The 24774-nt window shown below is 43.6% G+C and overlaps 2 protein-coding genes across 3 annotated transcripts; both read left to right on the forward strand.

Annotated features, from left to right (window-relative positions):
• Positions 1-1264: 1264 nt before the first annotated feature.
• Positions 1265-10894, forward strand: LOC101767812 (zinc finger CCCH domain-containing protein 63). 2 transcript variants are annotated; one of them, XM_012848543.3, is made up of 7 exons: positions 1265-1598; positions 6232-6389; positions 7244-7306; positions 8086-8205; positions 8333-8629; positions 9642-9962; positions 10201-10894. In XM_012848543.3, the coding sequence occupies exons 1-7, from the start codon at positions 1481-1483 to the stop codon at positions 10468-10470; spliced, it is 1347 nt and encodes a 448-aa protein (XP_012703997.1). In that variant the 5' UTR covers positions 1265-1480; the 3' UTR covers positions 10471-10894. The 2 variants fall into 2 exon arrangements, with proteins under 2 accessions (XP_012703997.1, XP_004979251.1); XM_004979194.3 differs by having other exon boundaries at positions 1269-1598; positions 9636-9962.
• Positions 10895-13082: 2188 nt separating this feature from the next.
• On the forward strand, positions 13083-14066 carry LOC101767412 (xylanase inhibitor protein 1). The gene has a single exon (XM_004979193.1). It carries the CDS (start codon positions 13083-13085, stop codon positions 13998-14000), a length of 918 nt encoding a protein of 305 aa, XP_004979250.1. The 3' UTR covers positions 14001-14066.
• The last annotated feature ends 10708 nt before the right edge of the window (positions 14067-24774 follow it).

Here is a 24774-nt window from a genome sequence, read left to right on the forward strand (position 1 = left end):
CTACATTTTCCTTTCATAACAAATCCAACAACACAACCCTTGATTTTACTCCCACAATTTTATCACCAGTAACGTTCCTTGCCACCTTCTTTGAGTGCGACAAAGGCTTACAACTTAGCACTAGCATATCTCATCTTTCCACTAGTAGTATTTGAGGCGCCTAAGCGCAAAGGAAATTGTCTCCTGAGCATATCCCATCTTTTTGATGGCATATTCGAGCTACCTAAGAGAAAAAATTATCTTGCCAACGTATCTCCAATATTAGTTGGCGCCTTATAGAAACCTACCAAAATATATCGTCTTATCTTTGGCAGTATTCGAGGCACGTCTTACCAAGAAAAATGAGCCATAAAACATGCTGATCTCAATAGCCATGGCAACTCACTCCCATAGTCCCATGTCATCCGATGACAGGTACCACTGGTAACCTTCAACACAACATGCTTTGCACGCTAAGGAGGATTACAACTTAGTGTTAGCATATCCCATGTTTCTGCTAGTAGTATACGAGGCACCTAAGCGCAAAATTGACCCCTTGTACATCTCATCGGGCTGATAGTATTTGAGGTGCCTAATAGAAAAACAATTTTAACAACACCTCCATGATCTTTTTAGCACATATCTAACCACCTAAAATTTTCCTTTCGAAACAAACCCGACAATACAACCCCTGGTTTCCGCCGACAATTTATCATTGGTAACATTCCACGCAGCGGTCCTTTGCGCATGACAGAGGCTTACAACCTAGCACTGGCATATCTCATCTTTCCACTAGCAGTATTCGAGGCGCGATATTGCCTCCCCCGCATATCGCATCTTTTCGATGGCATATTCGAGGTGCCTAGGAGGAAAAAAACAGTCTTGCCAGCACATCTCTACTAGTAGTATTCGGTGGGCGCCTCATAGAAACCCGCCAAAATACCTCATCTTACTACCGGCAGTATTCAAGGTGCATCTCAGCAAGAGAAACCGAGTCGCAAAACACGCCGATCTCAACAACCATAGTCCATGACAACTCACATGCCATCCCATATCACTATCCGACCGCACATTTCCAATAGCACGGTGACGTGGGGCCACAGGCCCTAGTTGCACCAGCCGCGTACACCCGCCGGGTGCGCGTAGGCGCGGCCCCGGTTGACTGGGTGGGTGGTTCGGTAGTTGGCGCAAGCGGAGCGCGGCCGCGGGCGAGGCGGTGAAAAGAAGGAGGCGAGGGACGGGGGCGGAACAAAACGACTGGCTGTCCGAACGGGGACGCCTTGTTCCTCTCATTCCCCTTCCACCTCGCTCTCCCTCCCTCTCTCTCCTCGCACTGCCCTCTCTCTCTCTCTCTCTCTCTCTCTCTCTCTCTCTCTCTCTCTCTCTCTCTCTCTCTCTCTCTCTCTCACGCGCGCGTGACACCTCCACGGGCGCGCGAGAGCAGCAGCCACCGACTGATCAACGGCGGGGGCGGGGGCGATCTGATGCTGGCGTGGCGGTGATGGCTGCGCCGTCCGCCGGCGCCGGGGGTGGGGGCGGCGCCGCGGGGGAGGGCTCCTCCTCCTCGGCCGCCGCGGCTGCAGCAGCTGCGACGATCGGGGCCCACGGGGTCGACCAAGGTGAGCAGCCCCTGCAGCTTCTCCTCCTCCTCCTCCTGCTCGGCCTCTGGTGCTTGCTTCCGCTGAAGCGTGTGCGTGGGCTCGAGCGCGGCTGGTTTCGGTTCGATTGGGCGAAGCTGCGGTGGCGGTCTCCGTTTGGAGGGAACGGGGTTCCGCGGCGGTGTTGTTGAGAGGGGCTTGGATCGCTTGTGCGCGCGCGGGCGCGCAAAACTGGGCAATGCCAAGGGCGCCGCGGTGTCGGTCGCGCGTGCCACGTGGATGGTTTCCGTTAATTTGGGTGCGCGGCGTCGCGGCATCCGCGTCGGTGTGTTGTCCGACTAGGCGAGGATTCACTGAGCACCTGTGAGAGTTTTGGCGTTTCGCGGATTGAGAGACTCTGCTTCCGTGTGATTGGGGGGCGCTGCGTCAGGTGTCAAAGGTGGCACCTTTGAGCGCAGTTGATGTGCCTGTGTCTGCAGGATTTCTTCGATTGACTTGCTTTAGCAATGCCGATGCGTTTGATGGAGGTGTGGAGTGCTGCCGATGTTGCGGTTTCGAAATTTGTGATATTTACTGGGTTCATCATGGGTGGTGCCCAGTGAATTATGAGCAGCGGTGTTTTTTGGTGAAGAGTGAGCATCCTCAGTCGGGAAAGTTCAGAATCTTTCCTGGAAGATAGGGAAGGTCCTTTACTGAAGATGTTCAATCGATTGCAGTTCCTATTTAGCCCAGGCAATGCTGCTGTGATGGTGCTGTCCGTTGTGCCATATGGCTTGAGTAAGATTTGGAATTGGTGAGTAGGCCCACAATTTTATTTTGAGATGGCATTTAAGTTGGATAGGAATTGTTTTGCGAGGTTTCTGAAATGGCTTGGGGTTGCTGCCGTTTCTTAGTGGAAATGTCGTACCTTGTTTGTTCTTGGAGGACAGTCACATGGAGTTTTGTTGTTTTGAGCCTTTGGGGTCTCTTTTCTCACCCTTGCAATGCTGACATATCTTCCATGGAGATTGACATTTTTGTGGTTTATGTGCTCCTGTGCATCTTTTTAGTAGGTTGATCTCGTAGAGGTAATTTTCATATGATTTTCTGTATCAAGGAATATCAAATTTTCTAGTGGATAGGATAACCTGTTTCGTTAGGTTGTTTAGTTTAGAAAGAATGATGAAGAGAGTTGATGAACTGATTTATGGATATTCACATTTTAGAAGACACATGAGAATATAGGTGGCTTGTTTGTTAGTATTCTTGCTGCAATTTGTGCTTCAGCTGTCTCTGAAGATGGTTATCATGATTTACTTGTGCTTTGAGGACCAAGAGTAGTTGGTTAATGGTTGAACAATTTAATTTTCTCTACCTATCCTTGATAAAATTCTGAATTTCCTTTCTCTTGGATAATGCTGAGGTTTCACTATCTTGCTTTCCTACTCATAGTTAGATGCATTTCCTTTGCCTGCGCTGCATTAATGCATGTTGTTCGTGCAACGGATGTACTGAATATCTACATCATGGTTTATATTCCTTTTGCTGATAGATTCACGACATTTGTCTTTTTTACACAGTTTTGCTGGAACATGAAAGACTATACTAGACGTTGTTAATATTTATTGATGTGGTGGCCCATCCTTCCTTTTGGGATTTTACTTTCCATTGTTATGCAGTGTCACTCCAAGTATTTTAAGCACAGTTTTACCATTTGATGTGTTTTTATATTGGTTGCCTACAAACTGACGAAAAGCACTTTCACCTTTTGTATTTTATAATGCTGTAACAGTAGTGATTGAATACATTTTTCTTTGTGGATAAGTAACAAATTTGATCCTTTTTGTTGACTTTTTTTTGTGATGATATTTATGGGTACAGGGTTCTCTTTAAATAATTTGACCTAATTTGACCCATCACTTGAGATACTATTCCTGGTCTAATGCGTCGTATGGCCGTGAGGGTGACACCATTGATTTCTAGGGGTGTTCCTTTTCTACATGGGAGACAGGGGAGATTTCTCTTCAGTCACTATCGCCGTTGCAGCTGTGTCTGCCCCATCTTAGGTCTATGGGTTTGTTTCAAACTGATTATTGAACTGGTATCGAGATTTCACTTTTGCCAATGTTTCCAATTCTGGAGACTAGTGCAATGTTCTGGAGCAGGCTTTGCATAAACTAGTTCTACTGGATTCGTTGTTTTAATTTGCAAGGTCTGATTCTGTTTATCACAAGGTGTGGTCTCATTGCACTAAGTTCTTGATTTGGGTGCAGTAAAAGAACGAGGCCTCAAGATGGAGTTTTTCATATCATTTGGTTCTTAATGGATTTATTAATGGTTGTTTAATGATGGATGTCTTCCAAAGGTACCTGGTTCTTTTGGTGTGTTTATTTAATTTTAGAGGATATTGTGGAGAGTTAGTTAACTGATTTATTGCAGTTTATGCATCAGTCGTTATTGCAGTTTTTTTATTGGGTAGTGGAGCTTCAAATTAAGAAGATTTGGGCAGAGTTTTTGAACTGGTTGAGGTTCAGTTTGGAGAGTTTCTAATTTGTGAGTGCTATTGAATTGGTTTCTATTTCAAGTGAAGAGGTTATAACTGTTAGATGTATATGTACTGTTGGTGATTTACCTTTTCTATTAGGGGGTTTTCTGTATATTTTCCCCTTCTTGTACCTGTATATATATGGGCCTAGAGCCCCTGTTATGAATACAAGTGCTATTCCTAACATGGTATTAGAGCCGAACTAGGGTTAGGTTTCTTCCCAATTTGCCTTAGGGTTCCTTTTTTTTTCCCGCACATTGCACTTGCGTGCTCTTCTTCTTCGTCAGCTCCGGCCGCTGCCCGTCTGGCTCTCCACCCGCCGGACTCGTTCTCGTCGGCCTCGTCGCCTGCTCTGCCCCCGACTTCGCCGCTCGCGCCGCCCCGGCGTCCTGCTAGCTTCACCGCGCGCCGCCCCGCCGTCCTCGCCGCCCGCCGCCCGCGCCGCCCTGGCGCCCCGCCGGCCTCTCCGCCCGCGCCGCCCCGGCGCCTGGTTGCTTGAGGATTTTGGTGTTTCCGTTTCTGTGCCGACTCCTCTTTTGTCTGACAGTAGCGGAGCTATCAGTATTGCTCGAGATCCAGTGAAGCATGAGCTTACTAAGCATATTGGTGTGGATGTTTCTTATACACGTTCACAGGTTCAGGATGGGGTTATTGCTCTTCAGTATGTGCCTTCCGAATTGCAGCTGGCTGATTTCTTTACCAAGGCCCAGACTCATTTTTCCTCTCCAAACTCAGTGTTCTTGACCCACCATGAGTTTGAGGGGGGGTGTTAGATGTATATGTACTGTTGGTGATTTACCTTTTCTATTAGGGGGTTTTCTGTATATTTTCCCCTTCTTGTACCTGTATATATATGGGCCTAGAGCCCCTGTTATGAATACAAGTGCTATTCCTAACAATAACTTAGACTAAATAGGGCTCACTTTGGTCTTAGGCGTTTCATGTGTCTTTTTCACAATTACCAATGCTAATCTATTTTGCAAAATGTTTGTGGATGAGAATTTCTTTTGTTCTATAATACATCTCGTTGGGTGTAATTGAATTTCATGATGGGCTCTAGCATGAATTCCTAAATGGGCAAATACGACACGTCATAGAGTTTGGAGAATAGAAAGTTATTTGGTGTTTTTTTGGATACATAAAGTTGAACTAATTGTGGTTTGATTTGCCATAATGGACAACCCAAGCAGAGGTCATGTTTTACTTAACAAAAAATACGTGACATGGTTACTGGGTAGAACCTCTTTGCCACCTTAAGGCTGCGGTAATAGTTTACTTGTGATTTGAGGATCTGGAGGATTATGGTTAGGATTGAAGATTGAATTTCAATTGTACTTTTATATCTATTTGTGGAGGATTAATGTTTACATTTTATATTTCTGTTGTAACACTGGTTGTGGAAACATTTAGCTTATTGTGACTTAAAATTACTTTCCAATTTTCTTTCTGTCAACCTCTGTTGATGCTTTGCCCGTAGAGATATCGATATATCTTCAAATATCTTCAGTGGAGTTGATTAATTTTGTGTTGTTCACTGCTGCCGCCAACAACTCTGGATGCCCATTTTTCTCTCATCTTGAAGCTACTTGGATTCAGTTTTGCTTTAAGGAGCTGGCATATGAAATAATAACCCAAAAGTTGTATATAATCAGGGCAAGGTATCCTGAACTGTGATTTCCATCAAATTGCACTGACTTGACTCTACAGTTGAATCAGTTTTTGGTGATTCTTAAGACTTGTCTGAGGGACTATTTCACGGATTTAGTTGAGTTGTGGCCTTTTCCTTCTCTTTTGGTGGAAATAGAAGCTGACAAATAGGGCTTGCTTTTGTCAAAAGCACAAAATTTGTGCCCTTTGCTCTGTTTTGGTTGCTCTCTAATTTTATGGTACCAGTTTGCAGTGCATGTTTCGTTCTAAATAGCTAGATCTAGGTGTGGTGTGTGTTTTGTGCGTTTGTGTGTGTGTGTGTGTGTGTGTGTGTGTGTGTGTGTGTGTCACATCTCATTTTCTGCTTAATGGAATGATGCTCAGCTGCCTTTTCTCCTTTGGTGCTAATAAGCGGAGCATCATATGGTTTTTTCAGTTTGCTGCATTTTGAAATGAACAATTGCTAATATTGTTATGTTTCAGTTGCAGAAGCGATGTGGCAGATGAACTTAGGAGAAGCTGTGGAACTGGGGCCATACCCAGAGCGTGTTGGTGAGCCAGACTGTAGTTATTACATGAGGACTGGCATGTGCAGGTTTGGGATGACCTGTAAATTTAATCATCCAGCAGATAGGAAGCTGGTAACACCCATTCCTCTACTCTTCTTTCAGACATTATATGATATCTTTTGCATGCAAAGTATTCATATTTCTTTTTGTGCCTGTCTTATGTGACCTAGTTTCATATGATTCTCATTTCCAAGGCATTTAAAGTGGATTTTCAATTCCAATCATGCATACTGTAGAAGGTTGCACTCATGGAGTTTTTGATTATTGCAGTAATTCCTTTTCCAAGACTAGACATTGGTGTGGTGTGTCCCTTCCCTTGGGTTTATCTGTGAGAGCTACATGTTCGTTAAAACAATAAAACTACAGATCATGATTTAACTTGTATGCTATTAATTTATAGTTTTTTTTCTTGAACACGTATGAGAGCTACGTATCATTGTTAATAGAAGACGAGTGTCACACATTGTAGCCGGAGTTCTGCTAAGAAAGATGACTACTTAAGCCCACAACAATTGATCTCTATGACCCAGTCCCAACCTGAATCAAATCCGCCACACTTGATTGAAATTGAGGATGAAGATTACAACAATGTCAATGTGGATGTTGGTCTTAGTATTCCTATGATCAGAAATACACCTTTGGGCAGCACACCATATCTTCCACAGCTGCAACAGATGGGAGTATCATTCCATTAAGAAGAAAATGAGATGTACCTCTCACACACACCCCACACGTACGCGCGCACACACACACACCCCGCGCGCGCGCACACACACACTGCGCGCACGCGCACACACCCCACGCACACACACGAGATGAAATTTATAGCTCTTTATTTTGTCTGGAACATGCTTCTTTGTCCTAATGTTCATAAATTTCATACCCATACTTGTGAATGATGATATTGGTGGTGATCTGATTATTAGGCTGTTGCTGCTGCAAGAATGAAGGGAGAATATCCTCAAAGAAGTGGCCAGCCTGAATGTCAAGTGAGATTCCTTTTCCCCTTTTGTTTGTAGACAATGCAAAATATGATTGTGGATTCATATCCACCCATTCTCTTGATTCGTTGAAGGGCTGTCCTCCTGCCATTGCGATGAATTATTGGTTGAGATCTTTAGTCTAGGTTAATTCCAGATCACTATTTGTGTTTTAAAGGCGCTTGACTGAAATTGTCTTATTGTGGTGCTTCAAGCAAACTCCAGTTATTTGCTGGAGTTTTTTGGTCCAATAAAAAATAACACTAAAAACACAGCATATGGTCCTTGATTATGTGTTCATGTAGTCTTACTTTCATCAAGAAGAATTGAGTTTGGTGTCTGCTAGCATTGATTCATTTCACACTGTTTCTTGGGGTTGCATAAACTCTGTTGTACTTTTCAATGTGATCATTTCTTTTTGGTCCATGCAGACAAACAGTTATAGCCTCTTAAATAGCTCGCGTAACATTCTCTTGAGTCTTGATTGAAATACTGAACCCCACACTATAAGCCATAAATGGTTCTTCAGCGAGTTTGATTTTTTTTGTATTGTAGTCCAAGTGTAAGTTGATTTAGGTTGATAAAATTCAATTGTGCATGGCTATGTGATATGTACTGTTCTGCTGGCTTGAATGATCTGAAGTTCTGAACTATTATAATCTAGTCGCTCATACATTTTCTCTGCTTGGGTGAATATCATTTTTTGAAAAGTGTGCGGTACATTATTGTTCCTTAGCGACTTTACATTTTCTTTTTGTTGTTTTCACACATCCCCCGTTCTTTTTCAGTACTATCTGAAGACTGGCACATGCAAGTTTGGAGCAACTTGCAAGTTTCACCACCCCCGAGAAAAGGCTGCAATGGCAACTCGAGTTCAGTTGAACGAATTGGGGTATCCATTCCGCCCGGTTCGTTCCTAATTTCCACTTTGGTTCACAATTATTAATGATATGATGACTAGTTAGTATGGTGCCACATTTCTCTGCAACTTGTTTGCAAGATTAGTTTCATTTACTTTGAATTTTGTTACTGCAGAATGAAAAGGAATGTGCTTATTATTTAAGAACAGGGCAGTGCAAGTTTGGAAGCACATGTAAGTTTCACCATCCACAACCATCTACCATGATGGTTGCAGTACGTGGCTCTGGTTATTCACCTGGACAGTCTGCAACTTCTCCTGGCCAACATGCTTACCAAGGGGCTGTAACAAGCTGGCCTTTGTCAAGATCTGCTTCTTTCATTGCAAGCCCAAGGTGGCCAGGTCATTCAAGCTATGCACAAGTGATTGTTCCTCCAGGGCTTGTTCAGGTCCCAGGGTGGAGTCCTTACACTGTATGTTCCATGACCTCCTTTTTACTTTTCACATGGTCTAACGAATGCATGTATCACCTGATTACATTGTGCCTCACCCATTGTTTGTTGAGAATCTTGTGAGAGTGGTTGGGATCTTTGTTCGTCACAAAATTACTTTGATAACATTGTACATGTGAATAGTTTTTTCATGCTACCTATACTGAACCATTTCAACTAAGGCATAAGGTCTGGCTGGTGTCAGACTGCCAGTCCAATCGATGACCCAAAACCTCAGCTGGGTTAATGGCCAGGCAGGATCTGATAAACCTGCTACCACCATTGTCTGTTAAATACTTGGCTACTGTTTTTGTCATTTTTGTTACTCTTTATAATGTAGCATAAATGAAGGGTAACAAGGTTAATCCAATTCACTTTCATAATCTTGCGCACAACTTCTAAACACAAATTTTGAATCTTAGGGAGTAAAATTTTCTCATGCAAAGGTTACCATGATGCGCCGAATCAAATTTAACCAGATTACACCTTTTAAATATTGGACCCTGGCCTGGAGGGTGCTGATTTTGAAATTGTAAATTATTAATTATTTACTTAAGTAATGTTGAGGTTGGAATTCCAGGGCTGACTAGTTTAGAGTGCACCCATGATTTGTGTTATTGCTGTGCTGCTTCATCTCTAGGCCCTAGAGCACAAATCACGTCTTAGGCTAGAAAAATCCTTTGTTGAAAAACTACTCCATAGGGATTCCTAAGTTCCTGGTATAGACCTAAAAGTCTGTAATGCCCTTTCATGGCTATTTTGTTATAATACTTAGTGTCTTGATAAGGATTACTTTTGCTTTTTATGTGAATTTTTAGTTTGCTTTCTTGATTTCTTCATCACGCTCATGCTGATCTCCATGCTAAGTGGTATGAGCTCAGAGGTTGTACTTGGAATATTGATTTCCATTCTTGAAAGTAACTTGTTGCTCTTTAATCATTTTTTGCAGTTTCCATATACTTTATGAGTCACTAGTTTTTTTGTTTAGGCGCAGATTGGTTCTTCATCCTCAGATGACCAACAACAGACACCCGGAGCTGCCCAATACTATACTGGTTCACGCCAGAGTGGAACACCTGGCATGGGTGATCAAGGAATGTTTTCATCATACCAAGCTGGTTCAGTTCCTGTTGGACTTTATGCAGTACAGAGGGAGAATGTGTTTCCAGAGAGACCTGACCAACCTGAATGCCAGTTCTATATGAAGACTGGAGACTGTAAGTTTGGTGCTGTATGCAAGTTCCATCATCCCAGGGAGCGAATAATTCCTACTCCCAATTGTGCGCTGAGTTCATTGGGCCTACCCCTGCGCCCGGTAAGAGTTTTGTCCTTATTCATTTTCTTTATTTTTCGATTTATTCTTATTAGCTATGAAGATCACCACAAATTGAATATAGTGTAATGCACATTTGAATAATGTCATGCTTGATACCACTGAGTGTGTAATGCACATTTGAGTAATATCGTGGTTGATACCACTGATAGTGTATTGCGCGCGCACACACACACAAGATTATATGTGTTGCTTACACATCTCCTTTTGCTGCTTACAGGGAGAGCCCATTTGCAGTTTCTATTCTCGCTATGGCATGTGCAAGTTCGGTCCAAATTGCAAATTCGATCATCCATTAGGAACCGTCATGTTCGGCCATGCTTCATCACCAACTGGCGAGGTCCCAACTTCTCGGCGTATGCTGGCACATGTACCATCGCATCCAGAAGTATCACCTGACAGCGGCTCGGGAAGGTCGCGGAGGATTTCCCATTCAGATTCCCAGCAAATACCCCCAGGTGAAAGGAGCACTGAGAGAGAGGCGTCCTAAGCCATCCTCGGTGCCGTGTTCATGCTGCCTCCCATTCTTGACTGGAGTAATTACCTGCAACAAACATTTGAGGAGCTGTACAGGTCTTTTGCGCTTTTTACCTCACCTTCGAGCTTTACATACCGGAGCTTGCTTCAACGTGTATTGCATTCAGGCAGGAAAAAGTTCTTGCCTGTTCGGGATGCCCATTCGCCCAATGGAAACGGGAACAAACCTTGGCTATTTAAAACATATATGTATGGAATCAACTCACCTCTGGACATTCGGACCGATTCGAGTGATGGTGTTGTTGTAGCTATAGAGGTGCATTGCAATGGACAAGCTTTTGCGAAACATGATTGGGGATGCGCAAGCATAACCTCTTTTTCGTTAATTTCTTTCAGCATTTCCATAAGAGCAACCTCACATGAGTGTTTATCACACACATTAGTTTTTTCCCCCTATGGCGGACTCACACGCAAGCACAAAATAACACAAGTAGCTTTTGGTGGATGTGGCCATCCTTACCCAACATATATGTAGCTGGTACCTTCCCATGTTATGTTCCTATTTAATGCAGTCAATACCTATATGATCTGCATATTTTTTTCCCACTCTTTTCATTTTCTTTCTGGCATGGATGGCTTCTTCACAAATTACAGTCTATTTAAAGAAAAATCGGTCTGCCTGAATTGCTGAGTGAGCACTTATGTGTTCAGAAACAACTAGCTTTAAGCTTAACTCTTTGGTGATGACATCGCATGCAATGTTGTTGGTGACCCGGCCGTACAAACAGGGGTGAAGCTAGCGCTGAATTGACCGTGGTGCACTGCTTAAGACACTTGTAAATTTTACTAGGATTATTTGGTAATTTTGAATCTAATGGTAAATAAAAATTTTACCTGATGCATGTGCACCAGGGAGAGACAACCAGGCTTCGCCCCTGCGTACAAGTTAGTCGGGCTAGAGTTGACAAAGCTTTGATTGTGCTTGAATCGTCTTAACAAACTTGACATAAGTAGTCGTCCATTCCTCAACCCGTGCAAAAATGCATGGGCTAGTTGGCGGAGTTTTCCGTAGCACCTAGAATGTCTCAAGTAAAATACTACTCGATACAATTGATTTTCAATGTTGAAAAGTTTAAATGTTTTTTTGAAGCGTGTTAAATATAGATGGCAGACGCCAGATAGAGAGAAATTGGGTTATCAGATATTAGCAGAAAATTTACAGAAAACATGCGCGTTCGAAAATGTACTCCTTGTCGAATGGTGCGCTTCACACCTTGATGCAATTGCTAAACTAATTAAGGAACAGCATATACCGACGACTTTTAAGTCCTACACTCTGTTTAGGGAGAATGGTGATGATTTTTTTTTGGATCAGAGGCATCTGCCCGGCTTTTATTGAAAAATACACGTTGATCCCAACTGAGGTGTACACCGGCCAATAAAAGGTAAAGAAAGAGCGTGCCGAACTTAACCACTGCTCGGCGCAGATCACTCGACTTGATGATGTAACTGCTGCTACCAACGCCGGCCGAACCTCTAAGCGTGATCAAGGATTCGCCGAGTAAATGCTACGTGTGGTTTGGTCGATTACCATCGTGTGGACCGGATACACATGCATGCTTAAGGGACGTTTTCTTCCACTGATTTATTTTTAGCACGTGTCACATCGAATGTTTAGATACTAATTAGGAGTATTAAACGTTCGATGTGACGGGTGCTAAAAATAAGTCAGTGGAAGAAAACGGAGCCTTAGTAGTGTTAATTTGGCGAACCGTTAATCCATCATTAGCAAATATTTAATGTAGCAACACATTGTCAAATCATGGACTAATTAGGCTTAATAGATTCGTCTCGCCGTTTAGATTCGTCTTATGTAATGGGTTTTGTAAATAGTCTACGTTTAATACTTCTAATTAGTATCTAAACATTCGATGTGACGGGTGCTAAAAATAAGTCAGTGGAAGAAAACGGAGCCTTAGTAGTGTTAATTTGGCGAACCGTCTCCCATGGTGTCCTCATCTTGATGCGTTTTGCTTTGCATGTTCACGCATGTGCTGTAGCACACACTCGTGCAAGTCGGATACTAAATGCATAAAAAGGCTACGCAAGCTCCATCCCTTTTAAAGATTCGTTGTTTAGTCCGGCGGAGGAAAGCTAGCAAAATGCCCGTATGTTACTACGGTAAAAGATCAATTGTGTTTTTCAAACAAATAACATCGGATGTAAAGTGGATCATCTTCCTCATATAGCTCTGGCTCATCTTCCTCCGAAACCTCCAAGGAAATGTCCACGGAGATATCATGGCTGCTTGATGGGAGCTGGAGGTAGAAGTAGTTTGCAACGTTTCATGGATAAACAACAATATAATAGTATTAATTGAATAGCAAACAACAATATAATAGTATTAATTGAGTGCATTCTTCACTTTAATAATAGATATAGATATAGATTACAAGAAGGGAGGCTGACGGCCTTTTAAAGATTCATTGTTTCGTGAAAGATTCCATTCTACATCACAGCTGATCTCTAGTCCTGTCATCATATATAGTCACACTGCCGATCTTACTCTTTCTCCAAACCACAACAGAGGCACATCCAACCTCCTCCTGCTCTTGCGCATTAGCAATGGCGGTCATACGCGGGAAGTCATCCCTTTGTCTGGCCGCACTTCTCTCTGTATCGATCATCCTTGCTTGCCCGGCCATGGCAGAGCTGGGGAACCAGACCGGGCAGGTGACCGTCTTCTGGGGTCGGCACAAGGACGAGGGCTCCCTGCGCGAGGCCTGCGACTCCGGCATGTACACCGGCGTCATCATGTCCTTCCTCAACGTCCACGGCCATGGAAGGTACCACCTCGACCTCTCAGGCCACGAACTCGCTGGCATCGGCGACGACGTCAAGCACTGCCAGTCCGTCGGCGTCCCCGTCTCCCTCTCAATCCGAGGTAACTACTCGCTCCCTAGCAACCAGTCCGGCGAGTCCGCACTGGACCTCTCCGACCACATCTGGAACGCCTACCTCGCCGGCTTCCGCAAGGGCATGCGCCGCCCCTTCGGCGATGCCAAGCTCGACGGCGTTGACCTTTTCCTCGAGCGAGGAACCCCGGCGAAGAACTACGGCGTGCTTGCCAGGGAGCTCGCCAAGCGCAACATGGGCGGCGGGAACCGGAAGCCCATCCAGCTCACGGCGACACTGCCCTGTTCCTTCACGAACAACCCCATCGACGGAGATGTGCCGATCACCAGGGGGATCTACGAGCGCATCCACGTCCGGTTCTTCGACAACGATGGGCACGCTGACTGCAACGCATACAGCGAGGAGGTGTGGGATAGCTGGACGGCGGCGTACCCGTCCAGCCGGATCTTCCTTGGTCTGCCTGCATCGCCGGAGGCGGCGAAGGAAGGCTACCTGTACCCCAAAAGCCTCTACTATGGTGTGCTCCCGGCGGTGCAGAAGGCGGCTAACTATGGCGGTGTCATGCTCTGGGATCGGTACTACGATGAACGCAGCAACTACAGCAGCTATGTCAAAAGGTGGGCTTGAGACTACATAGCATTGAACACACTACCAACATGGTGCTGGATGCTCTGCATCTATTTCTATATACTCCCTTAGTTCCAAATTATAAGGCATTCCAACTTTCTTGGAAGGTCAAACCATTTTGTATTTGACCAAAATTATAGATAGAATCACAAATATTTATGGCACCGAATAGATATACTATAAAAATATATTTAATGAAGAAACTAATTGTACTTATTTGATACTCCCTCCGTTCCAAATTATAAGTCATTCCAACTTTCTTGGAGAGTCAAAGCATCTCAAGTTTGACCAAATTTATACAATAAAGTGCTAACATTCATGATATCAAATAGGTACCATTAGTTTCTTCATTAAATATATTTTCATAGTATATCTATTCGGTGCTATAAACTTTTATGATTTTCTCTATAATTTTGGTCAAACATAAAATGGTTTGACTCTCCAAGAAAGTTGGAATGACTTATAATTTGGAACGGAGGGAGTATCATTTTGGTATTATGAATGTTAATGTTTTATTGTATAAATTTGATCAAACTTGAGATGCTTTGACTCTATAAGAAAGTTGAAATGACTTATAATTTGGAATGGAGGGAGTACTAAATAAATAACCTCACACAGCCTGTATACAGTCCTGTTGTCCGTCACTTTGGGGTGTCTCATCAACCAAAACTTTCTATGTACTGCTACCGTGCACTTATATCTAGAAAAGCCAAAACGATCTAAAATTTGGAACAAAGGTAATATCTTATAATGACTGTGTAGTGCTACCGTGCACTTTATATGTTATATTGATTATACTGCAAGTGCGATATATGCATTTGTTGCATCAATTGTTGGGCCCAAAACTTTCTTTTGTTACCGGTTTCTCAAGTTCAAGTTATTTATGTTAATAACTGTACTGCTAGCATAGCACTTTGCGAGTAATTCAGTTACCTGCAGCTTGTAAAGTTGCAAATTTCTAATGCTGCGTGTAAGCTTTCCCTTAGTCCCGGTGCTGGTGGCCTCCATTTTGTTGACGTACACAAATGAGTAGTTGTCGTTTTGCCCCGCATGCGGAAGACAAGTCGGAAAATAATTAGAAAAGTGACTTAGCTTGATTCATGGATGATTGTTGATGAAGCTGTGGCAGTCGTCGATAAAGCCGCGACGGTTGTTTGATGAAGCCGATTAGTTGGAGTCAATTCGGACTAGTTGTCGACGGTGTGAGGCCCACATCCGACTAGTTTTCTAGTCAAGATGAGTAGTCGAGGTAGTTGTCGGCAGGTCGCCGAGCGCCCTCACGAAGTTGAAGTAGTCATCGGCAAGCATCACGACGTAGTCGAAGTAGTCGTTGATGAGTCGCCCGTCGAATTAGTCGAGAAGAGTAGTCGAAGTAGTCGTCCTCGACTAGTAGTCGTCCGTTCTCAACTAGTTTTCTAGTCGAGAAAAGTAGTCGAAGTAGTCATTGACGGGTCGCCGAGCGTCCTCGCGAAGTCGAAGTAGTCATTCACGAGGTAGTATGCGTACTCCTCTTGATACGAAGCCTTCTGATAGCCTTCTTTGAGTGCACGTAGCTGGTTTACAACAAATTGACGTCACGCAGGAGCATAACAGCGGAGAAGGTGATGCTCCTTTCTCCTTCTCGAAGTCCGTGTAGTAATTTTGCCCGAGTTGAATCCTTCAGCCACTGAAATAGGCAGTATCTCAATATTCTGCCTTATCTTGATACTTGCGCTGCGTCCTTCTGAATTTTTCTTGATGCCGATTCTCCTTTGACTTGATGGACAGCAGAACAGCTGCCCTCAACACTTCAGTGTGGAATTTGGCATCTTTGACTCGGACAATATTGCATCAGGCATCGCGAGCTATGGTAAGCGGCGCGTCGCATGCTCAGTAACCTCGACCCCAAGACGGAAAAAAGATTATTGTCATCGATTCCGTCTCGAAAACCAAAGTAGCAACGCGTCGGTAGACAACGGCGCAGTGCCCTGGCGCTGATTGTTGTAAAGGTAGGATTTCGGCGACTTTAATTTGAAGCACATTGAGTGCGCCCACTATGCAGTGACGAGTAGATTGATTTTGGAGTTGGGTCCTTAAAGTTCGCCTGATGATCTCAACGATCATCCCTACCTGACGCGTCAGATGTTGGTGTTTTATACCTGGCAACCTATCGAGGAGGTACCTGAGGTAGTAGATTGATTGGTGGGTAATCGCCAGACTTGGAACTTGAAGGTAAAAGCGCAGATACAAGACACAGATTTATACAGGTTTGGGCTACTAGAGTAGCGTAATACCCTACGTCCTGTTTGTTGGAAGTATGCCCTAGAGGCAATCATAGAGATAATGATATTCCATTTGTATCCATGATTTATATTGTGTTCCTTGAATATCCATTAAAAGCTACTTGAATTGATTTGCAATTATGTGAATGTATGTGAAACTCTTTACTTGTATGGTTATTCTAAAGTTGTCCCTAGTCGAAGTTCATGTGAGGACACGCATGAATATTAGACTAGCACATGTATTAGTTGATGACTATGTTTCACAAGTCATGGACATGGAGATGTTAAACTAATAATGTGGGCACATGTGGAGACATGTGCTAGGACTGACCCAACACGAGAAGTAGTTCTCTCTTTACACAATATGTACGCTTTGTCCTTAGACCTGAGATTGTCGCATGTACTCAAGATGTGGATCGACTTACTTAGGGGCTATCAAACGCTACACCGTGACACTACACCGTGACAGGGTAGTTAAAAAGGTAGTTTTCGAGTTTGTCAAGAAGCATGCTGTGAGACATGGTCAGTCAAGATTGAATTTTCCCCTCTCTCATTGAGAGTGATATCTCTGGGCCCCTCGAGTGATCGGATTCGAAAATGCATGGCCATGCTACGTACGGTTAAGAGTTAACCTACAAAGGGATTCCGAATCACAGGATCAAGAAAGAGCGGTCGGCTTGAAGCTAGACCAAATATCGTGAGGCAAAGGGAATAGCATGTATATAATGTTGTGATGGTTCATCTGATATGATCTTCGTGTGCGTATAGGAGTTGGCACGTCTTGCTAGAGGCCGCTACCGACTAATGGGCCGAGTAGGAGTACTCAGGCCATGTCTATACGTATCCGAACCCATAGGGTCACACACTTAAGGGGCTGGAAGCCCAATTCAGATGTGATCCGAGTTGGATTAGGTTTTGAAGTACTAATGGGCCTCGGACCCAGAGGCCCGTTAGGAACCTCTATAAATAGAGGGGTGGGGGCGCCCTAGGGTTTGTATCTTTTTGGCGAAACAAATTTGCCGCGCGTCCCACGCCCTCGCCTGTTGCAACTCACGGATCTAGCAGTCCGGCTTTCGACGCTTCCTCCGTGCACGTGTGGATACCTTGGAGGTGTTGCGCCTGCAGCACTTGGACGAGCCGCTGACGAGCCACAACGAGCTGACGACGAGCCGCGACACGAGAACGACCTTGCTGCGCGTGGACGAGTTGCTGAGGTGCCGCTCGACGTCGACGTGATCGACTATGTTCGACTACGCTGATCGTCTTCGCTGCCCCGACGCGATTCTACATCTTCCGCACCAGTGCGTCGAGTGGTAATCTCGTGATCCATATACGGCAGTTTTCCTGGTTTACGCGGTAGAAATTTTTGATTTGCGCTAGCGTAGCCTACCTCGTAGTCCAACACTGTTTGGGGTGTTGTATATTGCGCCCTGAGCTTTGGTGTTGTGGTGTGAGGATTTCGTCCTCTGTTCTGAGCTGAGGTGCCAATCTCGGTACCCCTGCCTTCCTTTATATACTCCAGAGGGTAGGATTACTAGTCGGTTACAAGGAGTCCTAGTAGGATTACACGGTATGACTCCTAGTAGGATTACAGGGGAATCCTAGTAGGAGTTTGTCTTCTTCGTTCCTTGTGGGTACTAGGGATCTATCCCCGGCAAGAGATGGATCATACAAAAAGAGTCTATACACCATCCACCATATCCACCATCCACACACATGCACATCTTGATCAGGTTGTATGACTTGCTTCTCCAAAGGATCCAGTCTTTGACTTAGCAATACATGAGAAACAAGTATGCCTTCATCTTTCCTACCTACACTCCACATATAAGCCTATTAGGAGTAGGTTGTGAAAGAAAGGCAATCCTATGCCTTGGTAAGGAATCATACACATTGAGCGATCCAAGAGTATCATTTGAGGAACTTTGACTATTTTTGAAAAACTTTGCAAAACCTTCGGATTGATAGCTGATCAAGGGATGAGTCAATGGTGCTCTACAAAACCGTTCTATCTCTCAAGCACCCAAGATAAGGTGGGAGTAAGGTAAGAGGTAAGATCAATGCCAACCTTTTCAATTCTTGGTAGAATATTTTGTTGTAGTCATGGCATAAGTTAGGAATACAACATAGTAGCAACTCCTGATCAACCAACCTAAGTCTTAACATTTGCTCGAGATGAGCAAAGGGCTAGCTTGGGGGAGTTGTTATCGGTCATTAAGTATCAAATATGACCATCAATATGCTTAAGAATAAAGGAGGATTGACATTTCTTACATGCATATTTAGTTAAGAATAATGTAGTTCCACATGTCCTTGGAGAACATTTGGTTGAAGGTGAATAAGCACAAAAGGAAGGAGAAAACACACTTCCATGGTGAAGAAACACAACTCCAACCAATGAGAGATGGCCACATGGCCAGCACATGGATTGAAGGGCTCACAAACAACCTCAAACCACCTCAACTCCACGTCAACACCGAGCACTGCCTTCTGGACCCACATGTCAGACTACCAGGTAAGGGCGGTTGCGATGGGGGCCACCAGGGGTTTAGCCGAACCCTTTGATCGGCCGAACCGCCTTTGGCTCCCCTCGTGATTTGCTTCCACGTTGCGGCGGTTGGTGGCTTCCCTATGTCGGTTAGGGGTGGTACCCTGAATATTCCCTTGTGTAACCACCTCTATGAGCTATAAATAGAGGGGTAGGCTCTCACTTCCAATACACACCACATGTTGAATCACTCTTTCCCTCATAGTTTCCAAGTTAGTAGAGTTAGGCTAGAGTAGCTCTACTTTAGGGTTCCAGGTCTTCTTGGAGTTCAGAGTATGGATCTTTTATCTTGTACTCCTAGGTTGACTTTATTCTATTTAAAGTATTCATCTTCTTTATATAGTATTGTGCTTGGTTCTTATACACACGAGTCAGTCTTATATCCTTGCTATGTTGATATGCTAGGCTTATATGCTCGTATGCTAGTCGTATACCCTTCCTATCGTAGTATAGGTTTATATGCTCTCATGTGTGCCTTTAGACCATGCTATAGTACATACTTTGTGTGTGTTGGTATTTCTTAACATTCACGAATAAATCCGAAAGTGCACGGATATACCGTTGTAGCACTTCACTCAGAGAGTATTCAGGGTATCGTATTTTCTCAGGGAACATGAGTGTAAAGTTCTTCTAGCTAGTTTAACCCAAAGACGACAAAAGGAAGAATGGCCTGGGTAGAGAGGTTGTCTAAATATGGAGATCATGGAAGGATAAACTTGGCTACTAAACGCTTACTTCAAAGCACTGATTTACACCTGGTCTGCCAAGTGCCTACGGCCTTTAGCCCTACGCTGAAGTTGAATGTGGAGGGATACAAAGGGTGGATAGGGCTGTCACCACCTACCGCCTACCTCTTAGACCATGGGGAAAGATAGCAAACAAAGGTAACCTCTAGCCTAGACACCACGTCTATACTATCGATTACTACTTTAGTGTTGTACAGGATTATCCGTCTTTATCAGGAGTCCTCTACGAGAGCATCCGCCACAAGGACGAACAGTGAACCCGCAAGCGAATAATAATGAAAGTGTAACCTTACCAAGGAACTCACCACCATAGACGAACTGTGAAACTTACTCAAGTGGATCATATCCAACGAGGTACAAGCCGAGAAAGATCGCCGACAAACCCGGGACTCCTCCTCCAGACTACATCCTCACTCACTCCCTATCCTAGGCTACCGAAGTAGCTCTTGTGGTAGAGTACGTCTCTTCTCTTGTGTGCCTTGGTGTGTGTTGATAGTTGTTAAGTACCAAATATGACCGTCAATATACTCAAGAATAAAGGAGGATTGACATTTCTTACACGCATATTTAGTTTGGAATAATGTAGTTTCACTTGTCATTGGAGAATATTTGGTTGCAGGTGAAATAGCACAAAAGGATGAAGCACACTCCTATTACAAAGAAACACAACTCCAACCAATTGGAGCTTGCCACGTGTGCATCCCATGGATTGAAGGGCCCACAAACTGCCACAACCACCTCAATCCACCGGATAATGCACACAACCGTCATTGGGACCGACATGTCAGACTACCACACGAAGGAGGTTGCAAGAGAGGCCACCAGGGGTTCAACCGAACTGCCTCTGGCTCCTCTACTGATCAGCTTCCACGTGGTGATAGTTGACACCTTCCCTACGTCGGTTATAGGAGATTCCCCGAATATTCCTCGTGTAAACTGCCTCTATGAGCCTATAAATATGAGGTAGGGGCTCCATTCTAGGACACACACCACAAGTAAATCATTCTCCCCCTCTTAGTTTCCAAGTTAGTGGAGTTAGGCTAGAGTAGCTCTTCTTCAGGTTCCAGGTCTCCTTGGAGTCTAGGGTGTGGATCTTGTATCTTACATTCCTAGGTTGACTTTATTCTATTCAAAGTATTCATCTTCTTTATATAGTGTTGTGCTTGGTTCTTCAATGCATGAGTTAGATTTATACCCTTGCTATGCTGATGTGCTAGGCTTATATGATCATATGCTAGTCGTATACGCTTGTTATCATAGTATAGGCTTATATACTCTCATGTATGCCTTGAGACCATGCTTCAGTACTACTCTGTGTGCGTACATACCTTGTGTAGCTTAGTTGATCTATGCTACGACATCGGTTCAATGGCCATGCTTATGGCAGCTTCATCCCTTGTCACAATAGCTCAGGTCGGCTGGAGTGTTGTTAACAATACAAGCATGGTGCTTGGATTGCTTAGCTTCATTGGATATGAGTTTGCCCCATGGGTTGCTAGCGGTAGGCGACATGTGGTGATAGCCCTGTCTGTCCTTCATAATCCTCCATGTACGGGTACGCTGTAGGAGTTCAAAAATTAGTAGTAACTTTGCCGGGTGGAACCGGTACGGGTACTGTATCCCCATGTGTGCCTGGGTGCGTAGGCCTGAGTCCTATGCAATGTGTATGTATGTTATGCTTGTATGATCTGTGCAGTATATAGGAACTACATACAAACCTAGAGCTAACGCTTAGTCCTTCTCCCTAGCTTAGTTATCTTGAGATGATTCCTGTGTGTCACACTACATATCTATCATTATCTTACCCCTGCCTTGAGTATTGTCTTTATCCATCTATGGTATACTCATATGCATAGTAAACTCTTTTGATCTACCTGCCTTCCTTTGGAAAATATGATACCCTTGGGAATACTCTTGGGTACCTTTAGGAACATTCTGGGGTGCAATGCTGCAAGTATAGTCTTCCGCGCAGGCGCACGTGCCAAGGCTCGCTCCCATGACGACTAGCTAGCTGCTGTGTGACGCATGGCCCACCTAGCCTCCCGCTGCCTGGCGTGCACGGCAGCTGTCGCTGCCTCTGGTGGTTTGCAGGTGGGCTTGCCCTACCCCCTGCATGGTTGCATGCAGTGCATGCTACTGCAGAGGGTCGGCTGGTGGCTGGGTCCCCTAAGCATTGACTTGCACCAGCAATCGCGCCCGCTCAAGGGTGCTGCGCTGCTATGTTGTGGGTCTGCCTGCTGCGGGGCCCACGATGGTGACGGGTTATAGGGGTGCTGACGTCAGCATGACGTCAACACCTCAAATTATTTTATGTATTTATATTTCTTCATATGAACTCCAATTTAGAAAAATGGTATATGTATGTTGATCATCTCGGCGAGCCCTTCGTAATGGTGCAATCCATATGAGTATTTGAGGTTGTTTGTAATAATGATATTTCTTGCATATTTCCTTAATATGTATGATAAATCACCTGCATACAAATATTCACCAACACTTGTAGAAATAATTAGTAGTAAACTCCTATCACTATGTTGGTGCTTATTTTATAATCTTTAATATATTTTTAGGCAGGAATTCACGGTCAGATTTTGGTAATAAGGACTATCAACACCACCCCCACACTTAGCCCTTTGCTTGTCCTCGAGTAAAGGTTGAGGGACTAAGGTGGAGCATCTCCTCAATTGGTGTGATGCCTGCATATAAGTTATTCCAAGCCTCACCTGTACTTGTTAACTTTGAAGTGTCTACCACGCCATCTTGGGTGGTTGACGAATGGAATTGACTAGAATCAAGTCGCGCTTACTTCTCCTACTTAGATAACTTGTTTCTTTTTGAAAGATTTTCAAAACAAAATATTACCTTGCTCCTCGAATGATTCTCTCAGATCGCTCATAGTGTATGGTTCCTTACCAAGGTATTGGTTTGCCTCTTTTATTCCTACTTTTATTAACGCATTTTGTGGAGCCCTAGGTAAGGGATGAAAAGTAAGCATACTTGTATTACATATATTGCAAAGTCAAAAACTGGATCCAAGGAGAAAACAAGTCATACAATCAAATCAAGATGTGCATTTGTGTGAATATATGGATGGTGGATGGAAGATGTATGGAAACTCTCTTTTTATATGATCTCTCTTCCTTTTGAACTATTTTGAGAACATGGCTATCTTTCTTTTTCATGTCCTTGGACCTTCATGTGTCCAACTCTTTTTTTTTCTATACTTGGACCTTCATATGTCCACATTTTTTTTCTATACTGGGACCTTCATGTGTCCATATATTTTTTTCGATAGCCCATGTATCTTTCTTTGTAACGATAACTGGAGAGAGAGATCAACATTTATAGTGGAGCATTTACTTTGTGGAATGGATGGATGGATGGATGGATGGGTGAAATGTTGCCAACTCCCAATGTAAAAGTTTAGCATATATAAGTGGTGTGTACGTGATCTTGATCATGAAAGTATGAAATGAATCTCTCAAGGGTCACATACAATTTGACAAAGCTCAATGCAAAAACAAGTAGCATATGTATAAGGTTTTCAATGAGATCAGCATATGTCTTTGGTAGGAATTTATCATATCATTGAGGAGCCAAGCTATTTTTTTTGCAAGATAAAATTCCCAAGTACTTTCCTAGAAGAAGTAAGGTTTCTTTCATCATACCATATCTCATTCATCAACTACTTAGATGGCATGCTTTCCCTATGATAAATTGTTCACAAGTGACACGAATATAAGCGAGGAATAAAGAATATGCAAGCCAACCATAGAAAGGCATGTTCAAAATGAGGATATTGGCAAGGTTCATTGAGTTTAATTTTTATGAAGGAAGATAAAATTTGTGTAAACTCAAGAATTTAGGGAGTTTGAGGGTTGTTTTGAACAAACGTTCATTTAAGAGGAAGAAGAGGGAATTGGGTGCTGCTCTATAGCCCATTTGTCCTGTGTTTCGGTGTGCTGGAACATCCGATGTTTGGGCAACATGCTGGTGGGAGGTCTCGAATAAGGTTGCACTTGGCAAGCTTGAGAGATCTTCCACACACTTATTCTTGTACCTATTTTTATTCAACAAAACAAAGGTGGAAACAAGCAAGGACTTTGGCAGTTTAAACTCCAGGGAGTCTAAATTTTATTGAATCGAGGCGCATGAAGTGTTTTGAAGCGTCTGAACATCTTTTTATTATTTTTTTCATTTTTTAATTATTTTTCTTTTCTTTTTATCATGGCAAAATTGGGCATGATGAGTAACTTAGCATGGTGGAAATATGGGAAAAGGATGTATGAGGTTTTGGGATACTTGCCTGATAGATCTTCCCAAGCTCAGAACAAAATGCAAGAGTTACAAGTGTGAAAGTGCATTTAGCCCCCTAAGTGGAAAATGGTGTTCATGACATGCATGATTAAGGGACTAATGACTTTATTGAGTGATTGACAGGTTTAAATTCTAAAGAAGTGCAAAGGTGTAAGAAAATAACCCCAATTTCAATTGAAGAACAGTGTTGAGCTTAAAAGAAGACTTTTCTATAATTTCTAATTTTGAATTTGAGTAATGAACACCGTACTATAAAGGGGGGTATGGATGGATAGCTTGAAGATGTTAAAATGCTTAATTGAGATGCTAACTACCCATGAGAGACACACTTCACTCACTTGCACGCTTGTTTTCTCACAATTTGTGTGAGTGTCGAAAGTTCCAACACCGGCAGGAAATTTTCAGAAACTTCCGACCGGGGATGCTCAATGGATTTAATTTAACAGTGTTGGAAGTGTCAATAATATGCACCAAAGTTTCTTATAACTTCCAAGAAGAGGTTCCCAACCATTTTAGTTTAACTGTGTTGGAAGTTTCGGCCCTGTATCGGAAGTTCCGACAAGCACATAACAACACTATAACGGCTAGGTTTTGGGGCTCAGGTATAAATACCCCCCCTCAGCCCCACCTTCATTGCTGCTGACCTACCTCGAGCCAAAACACCTCTAGAGCATTCAATACTCCTCCTCCACTCCCCTTTGAGCTAAATCCTTGAGAGTTTGAGCTAGGGATTGGGTGAGAGCAAGATTGGAGGTGTGAGACTTGAAGCTTTGAGTGTGAGGTTCAACAAGTTCATCTCAAGAGCACTTGAAGTATCTTCGGCCTTTGATTCGCGTTTGTTACTCTTGAAGCTTGGTTTTAGATGGTTAGGCGTCGCCCGTTTGAGCGCCCTCTTTGTGTGG

This window comes from Setaria italica, chromosome VIII (genome assembly GCF_000263155.2).
Source record: "Setaria italica strain Yugu1 chromosome VIII, Setaria_italica_v2.0, whole genome shotgun sequence".
Lineage (NCBI taxonomy): Eukaryota > Viridiplantae > Streptophyta > Magnoliopsida > Poales > Poaceae > Setaria > Setaria italica.